The 9,778-nt window shown below is 51.1% G+C and overlaps 1 protein-coding gene across 2 annotated transcripts; it reads right to left on the bottom strand.

Moving 5' to 3' along the window:
* Positions 1 to 5,134: 5,134 nt before the first annotated feature.
* SALL2 (spalt like transcription factor 2) lies at positions 5,135 to 9,297 on the bottom strand. 2 transcript variants are annotated; one of them, XM_036356260.1, is made up of 3 exons: positions 9,143 to 9,297; positions 5,938 to 8,750; positions 5,135 to 5,472 (listed from the first exon to the last, which is right to left on the bottom strand). In XM_036356260.1, exons 1-3 carry the CDS (start codon positions 9,207 to 9,209, stop codon positions 5,299 to 5,301), a joined length of 3,054 nt encoding a protein of 1,017 aa, XP_036212153.1. In that variant the 5' UTR covers positions 9,210 to 9,297; the 3' UTR covers positions 5,135 to 5,298. The 2 variants fall into 2 exon arrangements, with proteins under 2 accessions (XP_036212153.1, XP_036212160.1); XM_036356267.1 differs by having other exon boundaries at positions 5,355 to 8,750.
* Between the last annotated feature and the right edge of the window lie 481 nt (positions 9,298 to 9,778).

The raw sequence follows: 9,778 nt of genomic DNA, 5'->3' as shown, positions 1-9,778 counted from the left end.
CTCAGTGGATAGAGTGTTGGCCTGCAGACTGAAGGGTCCCAAGTTCAATTCCAGTCAAGGGCACATGCCTGGGTTTCGGGCTTAAGCCCCAGTAGGGGCGTGTAGGACACAGCCAATCAATGATTCTCTCTCATCATTTGTGTTTCTATCTCTCTTTCCCTCTCCCTTCCTCTCTGAAATCAATAAATATATATTTAAGAAAAAATTGGGGGAGGGGGGCACCCTGGCTGGTGTTGCTCAGTGGTTGAGCATCGACCTATGAACCAGGTCATGGTTTGATTCCCAGTCAGGGCACATGCCTGGGTTGTGGGCTCAATCCCTGGTGTGGGGTGTGCAGGAGGCATCTACTAATGATTCTCTCTCATCATTGATGTTTCTATCTCTCCCTCTCCCTTCCCCCCTGAAATCAATAAAAATATATTTTTAAAAATGAAAAACAAAAACAGGGTCGGGGGTCAGGCTAGATGGGGTCAATGAGGGAGAAAGGGAACATATGTAATACTTTCAACAACATAGATTTTAAAAACATGGGGGACAGGAAGGGAGTTTGGGGAGGGAGAACTGTCAGACTATAATGCAGACCTGACAAAGTCTCTGCCAGCCTGATGGGAAGTTCCTCAGAAAAATTGCTCATTAGAGTCCCAACTTCCAAGGGAATGACTAGGCCCCTGTACCACCCACCACCTTGCTCAGTCATTGGCCTGGGGCTGGTGAAGAGCAGGACAGCTGGAGTAGCCATTTCATTCTTGAAGGAACACCTCTAAAACAGCACATCTCTGTATCTGCCAAAGGAGACTCAGTGTATCTTGTGTAGGTTCTTAAGTAGTAACTGTACTGGTCCTTAGTTTGTTGTATGGATTTTTTAAAAATATATTTTATTGATTTTTTACAGAGAGGAAGGGAGAGAGATAGAGAGTTAGAAACATCGATGAGCGAGAAACATCGATCAGTTGCCTCCCGCACATCTCCCACTGGGAGATGTGCCCGCAACCCAGGTACATGCCCTTGACCGGAATTGAACCTGGGACCCTTCAGTCCACAGGCCGACCCTCTATCCACTGAGCCAAACCGGTTTCGGCTGTTGTATGGATTTTAAAGTGGTTATTATGAAAGCTGAATTCAAGAGAATTATACACTTCCTCACCCTTCTCCATCTTTGCATTTAGTTAGTTATTTCCCTCTGGGAATCTACAGGCCATTGTTTGTGTCTATCAAAGTATTTATTACCACCATGTAAAAATGTTTACATTTTTCTCTTCCTAGACTGCACTCTTAGGGCCAGAATTGTCATATTTATTTACTTTTGTATCTACTCAACACTTGGCCTCTGAAAGAAAATAAATCCTCATAAATTAACTGAATGAATAAGCAAAGAAGCTGTCTCTCACTCCTAATAGTAATTCTCTTTATCCATCCAGTTTGAACTGGATCCACTGACTATTTCATGTATAGTGTTTGGCAAGCGCATTTATTTACACACTCATTCCAGCAGGTTAGAATTAATTCACCTTCCAAAAGGATGGCCAAATGAAGTGATTAAGAGTGAGAAATGCAACCTGGCAAGTGTGGCTTAGTTGATTGGCCATCTTCTGATGCATCTTCGCATGGTTGCTGGTTGCTAGTTCAATTTCCAGTCAAGGGCACATGCTTGGGTTGTGAACTGGATCCCTGGTCAGGGCATGTGCGGGAGGTAACCAATGGATGTTTCTCTCTCACATCTCTCTCTCTCTCTCTCTCTCTCTCTCTCTCTCTCTCTCTCTCTCTCTCTCTTTCTCTCTCTCTCTCTCTCTTTTTCTCCCCCTCCCATTCTTTTTCTCTAAAAATATCAATGAAAACCATATATGAAATGGAGGGGCTTGGAGGCTGCAATAAGAGAGACTAAAGGCTCCAGAAGAGAAAGAAATTTAAGGTGAAAAGAAAAAGAAATAAAAGCTGTCAGGTGCCCTAACCGGCTTGGCTCAGTGGATAGAGCGTCAGCCTGCAGACTCAAGGGTCCCAGGTTCAATTCCGGTCAAGGGCATGTACCTTGGTTGCAGGCACATCCCCAGTAGGGGGTGTGCAGGAGGCAGCTGATCGATGTTTCTCTCTCATCGATGTTTCTAACTCTCTATCCCTCTCCCTTCCTCTCTGTAAAAAATCAATAAAATATATTTTAAAAAAAAAAGCTCTCAGGTAAGAGAGGTCAATGAAAGAAGAAAAACCAGCACAGGTAGGAAAAAGAATGAAAAGGAGACAGAAAGAGGGCAATGGGGAGTCAGGCTCAGTGCTGACCTGCCCAAGGAAGTATCATCAGCAGTAGCCTCATTGACAGCTGTTATCATAATGAGAACTGGCATCTAAAGAGAGGGCAAGTCTAGTTTAATTAGTTAGGTGGCATCATCTATGTCCAATAGGGGTAGGGGAGGTAAAGAAAATAGAAGGATTGGTGACCCATCTCCTTCCACAAGCTGAAAGGAAAAACAGATTTATAAAACTTTGCCAGGAATTAAAGAGACAGGAGCTGTTTCTTCCCTGAATTGAGTTCACAAGATTCCTAAGTGTTCCTATTTATTAGTACCTTTTAAAGGAATCTGTACTGTTCTTGTGGGGGCAACTAGAATCAACCATCATTCTTTACCTTTTATCAAGCCAAAATAGGTTTACACACTCCCTCCCTTCTGTCTTCCAGCTTTATACCAGGAGTCCTTAATGATGTAGCAGGAAGCCAGCACCAAGTGACTTCGGGCAAATCATTTTACCAGTTCCATCTCTTTAGCACTAAGATTCAGTGATATTGTAGTCACAAAAAAACTTCTGGAGCATCTTCTTTTTAAAATTTTTTTGTTAATCCTCACCCAAGGACATTTTTTCCATTGATTTTTTAGAGTGGAAGGAAGGGAGAGAGACAGAAGCATTAATGTGAGACACATTGATTGGTTGCCTCCCCCACCTGTCCCCACCACCCCAGTGTGAGAATTGAGCCCATAATAGAAGCATGTGCTCCTGATGGAATTGAACCCGTGACCCTTCAGACTGCAGGCCAATGTGGATTATCTTCTCTTTATGAAACCAAGGTTGCAGAATTAAATATGAACCTTACCATGTTGTAAAAAAAAAAAATGTATATATATATATGTGTGTGTGTGTGTGTGTGTACACACACACACACACATGCACACATATACTAGAGGCCCAATGCATAAAATTCGTGCATGGGTAGGGTCCCTAGGCCTGGCCGGTGATCAGGGCCAATTGGGGACTTTTGGCTGCCAGCAGGGGCCTTCCTTCGTTCGTGCCGCCCCCTGGTGATCAGCGCACATCATAGGGAGCATTTGAATTCCTGGTTGAGCTCCCGAGGGGACACTTTGTATATTAGCCTATAGATATGCTCTTCATTTCATGCTTCCACCCCCAATGTACTTCCTCTGCTAAGAATCCTTCTTTAGTCTGGCTGGCATGGCTCAGTGGTTGGGCGTTGACCTGACCTATGAACCAGGTCCTGGTTCCATTCCTGGTCAGGGCACATGCCTGGGTTGCCAGCTCAATCTCCAGTGTGGGGCATGTGATTCCCAGTGTGGAGTGTGCAGAAGGCAGTGGATCAATGATTCTCTCTCATCATTGATATTTCTATTTTCTCTCCCTCTCCCTTCCCCTCTGAAATAAAAAAGAAAGAAAAGAATCCTCCTTTATCTTGTTGGTAGAAATTATTAGGGTTGAATTATTTTTTCTTTTTCTTTCTGTTTATAATATCTGACCTCAAGGATCATAAAGATTAATTCATCTTGGTTCTGCAAATTAATTGATGTCAGCCAGGATGGCCTAGAGTTCAGGAAAGACTGATAAACAGCTTCCAACCTTTAAAGAAAACAAACACCTCCACAAAATGAAACATAAAAGCCTGGTGGTAGAAGGTTTTAGGCGAAGAGAAAACCTCGACAGTGACTGCACACAGTGGGCAACTCCCCTGCAGAACCTTCTGAGAACACAAAGTTCACTTCCACAGGGAAATTACATTCACTGGAGATTGCTTTAAGACAAGGCTGCATAAATTAAATATTTTAGCACCATATGCTCAGCTTTTGGCAGGGAAGGGAATCTCAATGTTAGGAAATGCCATATCACACCCCAGCTGGCTATTTAGTCATGAAATAAGGAGAAACACACAAATATTTGGTTAAAACACCTTTAATGAAAAGGGAAAGACACTAACATCTCCCTTGTCTGCTCTTCACATTTTTCTATGTTAGGAAGCTCTGGAGCCTACATCTTCAGAGGAGAAACCATCATTCAAGTCAGTCACTAGCAGAACCAACACTTTCTCCTCCTCAGAACTGTTCCAAATGATCCTATGTTAAGAGTAAATACTACATCTCATTATAAGACGGAGAGGCAGGGAGGACACCATCTGGAGCTCATCTCCCAAAGTCTGGGACTCTAAGAACCAGATAGTAGCAAAGACATAAGCCCCAGTCCATGGACAGGCAAAATGGGGAGGAAATGGGCCTTGAGAGAGAAAGGTGATGAAAATACAAGGGGCCAGGGTGTAAAGGGGCCAGGGTGCTAAAACTAGAAGCACACTAGTGCTAGGAACTCTCCCATGATCCGTGGTGCACTGCTGCACACTAAGTCACTATTAGTCCAAAAGAACATTCATGAGATCCATCCAATCAAGAATTCGAGATCCACTCCCTTATATCATGTCCCTTTCTTAATCACACAGGTTCCCACTATAAAGCCCTGTAGTGAGCAATACTCCTCAACTCCCCATTACTTCTTCAACTATCCTCATCAACAGTGCTTATTAAAGATATGAACTAACTTCACATTTCCTAAAATATTCCAGGGGAGACATCTTGGCAAGAAATTCACTTGTTTCCTAACTTGGAGAGGCAATGATGAAGGAATACGGGAAGCTGGAGATGTCTTGGCATATTGACCTTTGCCTTAATGAGATTATCAAGGAGCTTACTGGCAAGAGTATGCCCTTTATTTCTCCCTACCCTCTAGGGCTGAGCCACAGATACAGATATTGCTGCACCTTCATTGCTAGCACCTTTTGGAGCAGGGGGAAGGAATGCAGTTTGCTACTTCTCTTCTATGATAAGCTGTTCAGGCACTGCCTTGGATGCAGGAGGCTGAAATAAGAAGAGGAGGGCTCTTTTCTCTTTAGCCTCTCTGAATCCTGTTGCTGGAGGCATGTCCCCAGCCACAGCTCTTGGACCAAATAGCACTGGTGGTGCCGAAGTGGTAGTGGTAGTGGAAGTGGATTTGGAACTCCCAGGCTTGGGTGGGCAGGTCACTGGACAGGAAAGCCATGTTCTAGTTCCAGAAAGACAGGAGGCCCACCCTTACCAGCTGGGCAGGAATGTCTTGGGAGAAGAAGCCCTGCAGGTTGACCTGGTCACCAGAGAGGAGTGGCACTGAGCCCTTCAGGGACAGCTGCTGGTCCCTTTGGGCTGGGCTGCAATTCCAAATGTGGGTGCTCAGGTGCACCTGCCAAAGGGAAAGGGAGTGGAAGAGAGGGGAGGGGAGAAGGGTCACCCCAGGGAAGCTGGGAAGGGTTTCCCTTGGGAATGTGAAAGCTGTAGAGAATCTATTTCCCTCAGGTACAATGAATGGAGAAGAAAAATTCCTCAGGGGGGGTCATCCTCCTGTGAGCATGATTTCCAAGCTGGGGGACTAGAGAAAAACCACTTGGGACATACTATGTAAGAAATTAGAGAAAAAGACAAATGAAGCCTCTTAAATCTTAGAGGTCCTTCTACAGAGCTCTCAGTTTCTGCAAACTAGGTCAAAGGGTAGCAGGTACAAAAAAAAAAAAAAAAAGGCTCATGGGATCGTAGGGTCATCTTTTCTGGGAAAGGGGGAGAGCCCTGGGGAAGTGATGGAGGGAGAACAGCCTGGGACCAAGGAAAGAGCAGCAATATTCTGAGGGCCATGAGGGGCAAAGGGCTGTACCTGGTGGTGAGCCAGCAGCATATGCTTCTTGAGGGTAGCCCGCTCGAGAAAGCCCTGTCTGCAGAAAATACAAGTGAGGAGTGGCCCCTCCTTGGGGTGGGTCTTCTGATGCTCCTCCAGGGCTGCCTGGGTGGGAAAGGTCTGGCCACACACCTCACAGGCCTTTCTGCTGCTGCTCTCTCCTGGCTCCTTTCTCATCACTTCCTGCATGCTCAGCTCCTCCACCAAGGTGGTGCTACTGCCTTCCCCTTCGAGAGCGAGTGCTGCCTTCGGGCTTGAGCTCCTCTCTGGTTTGCCCCCCTCTTCGGTGACTTCTGCAACCTCACTGCCTCCCTGCTCCCTCGGCTGTGTTTGATCCAGGCTGTCTGATGGTGGTGGCGGTGGCAGCGAAGGAGGTTGAATTGCTTTCTCACTGCTGTCCATCTCCTTCCCAGCTGTGGCTGCTGCCACCACCATGCCCACTTCCTCCTCTGCTCCAGATGCCTCTTCAGAATCACCTCGCACTGATATCGCTTTCTCACCTCCACTCTCTGAGCCTCTTCCTGCCAGAGAATCTTCATCAGTCACATCTTCCTCCTCTTCCTCGTCCTCTTCCTCCTCTTCAGACAACTCCTCTTCTGGGGATGGTTGCTGAGATGGTTGCTGGGGGAAGCTCCCTGCCCCAGAGACTGTAGATTGCTCAGAGCCATTCTCTTGGGCAGCTCCCCCACCTTCAGGGAGCGGGTTGCTACCATTGGGGATTTGGCCCCCCAGGTGCATCCGAACATGCTGCTGCAGAGAAACTGCATTGGTGAACTTCTTCTGGCAGATGGGGCAGGAATTCTGGGCCCGAGCAGCTGGGCTGGCCTTGTGGCCCACGAAATGTGCACGCAGATTGCCCCGGGTGGAAAAAGCTCTGCCACACACTTTGCATTTGAAGGGCCGCTCACCTCCATGTTGACCATAATGCAGGCGCAGTGCTCGAGGACAGCTCAGCACCCGGAGGCAGATGACGCACTGGTTAGGTCCGGATGAAGCTGAAGATGAAGCTGCAGGGGCAGAGGTGGTGGCGGCTCCTGAGGCGGTGGAGGCCACTGCTACGGCTCCCTGTCGGTCAATCTTTTCTACCAGTTGCTGCAGCTTCGATGTCTCAGAGGGTGAGGCCCCCAAGGGCTCGAGCACATAGGGGAAGGGGAAGCTCCCCGTGGACTTAAAGTGGTTGGTAAGCAGTGCCCAGCTGGGAAGTGAAGTCACCAACTTACTTAGCTGCATGCGAGTTGCTGTGCCACTTTCTGTCACCCCTGCAATGGCGGAGGCCTCAGTCCCTGGAGGAGTATTCTCATCAGCTTTACTCTTTGGCTCTACCGCTTTCATGAGCACAAACTTATTGAAAGCGGGGAGTGCAGGAGCCGCAGCTGTGCCTGCTCCGGTGGAGAGCAGCGTCAGGCTCTCCGTGGCACTGAGTGCTGTGGTAGAGGCCACCAGAGGCTTGCGTTCCACACCTCCACCTGGCAGGGCTGCCTCCTCCTCAGCCTTCTCTGGTGGCACAGACATACCGTAGGGCAGGCCGCTGCTGGTGATGACGTAGTCTAGGTGCTCTGGCACTGGGTGAGGGTTCATCTGCACGTGCGGGTACTTCTCACGATGCCGGTGAAAATGCACTTTGAGGTTGCCCCGGGTGGTAAAGCGGTTGCCACAGACATTACACTTATAGGGCCTCTCACCTGTGTGTGAGCGCAGGTGGATCTGCAGGGCGCTGTCACTGCCAAATACTTTGGCACAAAAGCGGCATTTGTGCCGTCCACCAGGCTTCTCCAAGGGACCCATCACTTCCCCATAGCCCAGCTCACCACTTCCGTTCTTTGGCTTCAGGAGCCCTGGGGAGGCGGTGGCCTCCAGGCCTCGGGCTGCCCCAAGACACTGTGCTGCCAGTAATCCCGTGGTGCCTGGGAATGCCAGATGAGGCGAGGCAATCAGCTGATCTGTGCTGCCTGGCAGGGCTGGGGAGGGGGCAGGTGGGGGTTTGTGGCTTCGCCCAACCCCTCCAGCAGAAAAAGGGTGCTGTGACCCCAGCGGATGGTAAAGGTGGAAGAAAGCCTGTTTGGGCGTTTCTGCCCCTGAGGAGGAGGAGGTGGAGGAGGAAGATGCCAGTGTCTTGCTAGTTTGGACAGGCTTGATGGGGCTGAAGAGTGGAAGCAGGGGCTTGGTGGAGGTGGCAGTCCCTGTCCCAGGTAACTCTGAGGGACTGCCAGGGGCGCCCACCGTCTGGCCTAGGGAGCCGAGCAGGAGTACCTGCCTGCAGATCTGCTCGGTCATCTGCATCTGGTGGATCTGGCGCTGCTGCAGCACTCGCAGCTCCTCCAGGATCAGAGGGATGTTCAAGTGGCCACTGCCCACGCCTGGGGGCTGCGGTGGGGGCGGTGGAGGTGGAGGAGGTGGCACAGGGGTGGACTCTGGAGGTAATGGGGTTGCTCCCAGCTTGGGACTGGCCAGGATCAGGCCTCCTCCTCCCCCGGCTGCTGTACCTGTGCCAGCGACTAGGAAATGCCCTGCAGACTCCTCTCCTCTCCTCTCTGCCCCCCAGGTGGGATCTGTGGGCACAGAGGACCCAGGATCCGGGGGGTTGCTGTGCTCCACCTCCATGACCTGGGGACTATTGTGGCCCTCAGGCCGGGGTTCAGAAGAGTTGTTGGGGTTCTCCTGGCCTCCGATGATCACCATTACAGGGGGTTCAGTAGAACATGCATTCTGGTGAGCGAGGAATTCAGTCGGGTTAGTGAATTGTGCGCAGCACTTGGCACAGACTTGGGGGTGGTCCTCCTCGCTAGCATCACCTGGGAAGAAGAGGAGAAAGCGTGGGTGGTGCGGTCGGAATGGCTATCCGGAGGTTCTAATTAACTACGAGCCCAGTAACTGCTGGTTGGGGGAGGGGAGATGAGCTCACCATCAGGCCAGGCAGAAGGCTAGAGCTCAGTCCTGACCCTCCTGGACGCGAGAACCCCAGCAGGGGGTGGGGTGGGGGAACACGCAAGCTAGTGCCCTGCCGGGTCCCCCCCACCCACCACCACCAACCCCGGGCCGCCAGCGGGCCCATGGAATAGGTGTGGGACACGGACGAGCGTCTATGCAGATAAACGTGCATTTGATCCCGTCCACCGAAAGTCCTCCCCTCCCCCCCACGTGTCCCCTCCGCCCCCACCCGTGCCCAGTCCGGACCCTACCGCACCTCCGGGCTCCGCCGGCTCCCCGCAGGGCCCCCTGAGAAGGGAGCTTCTCCCGGCTTCGTGCGCCATGGTTGTGGGGGAGGTGGAGGGCTGGGTGGAGTGGGAGACAATGGGGATGGGGATTGGGGGAGGTGGCGGTGGCCACTGGGGCTGCGGCAGCCTCTGCACCCAGCGGCCCAGACTGCAGAGATGGAGATCGGAGGCGGCGGCGGGGGCAGGGAGGAGGGGGAGGGGAGCGGGGCGGTGCGGAGGTGGGAGGAGCAGAAGCCAGAAAGCTGGGAGAGGGGAGATGGGGGTGGGGCTGCTGGCGAGGAGAGTTAGTGAGGGGGAACTGCTGGGGAGGGCGGCGGGAGCTGGAAGAGGAGCGAGCTGGGGCGGAGGTGGGTGTGCGGGGGCGGGAACCTGGAGCTTAGGAGGGTTTCCGGAGGCTCAGTGACAGGTGCTGTGGGTCACGGTGGGGGTTCACCTTTCCTTGCCCTCTGCCAGCTCACCCCATCCCCAGATGCCTTTGCCCAGGCCTGTCCCCTCCCCCCAGCAAGCTCAAGGGGGCACAGTGGGAAACACAACCCTGTTCAACAGAGCAAAGCGATAGGCTTCTCCTGTTTTTCTTTGCATAAAAGATCCGCTGAGCCTGGAAA

Source organism: Myotis myotis, unplaced genomic scaffold (assembly GCF_014108235.1).
Source record: "Myotis myotis isolate mMyoMyo1 unplaced genomic scaffold, mMyoMyo1.p scaffold_m19_p_1, whole genome shotgun sequence".
Taxonomy (NCBI): Eukaryota; Metazoa; Chordata; class Mammalia; order Chiroptera; family Vespertilionidae; genus Myotis; species Myotis myotis.
This window is presented reverse-complemented; position numbering and strand designations above follow the sequence as displayed.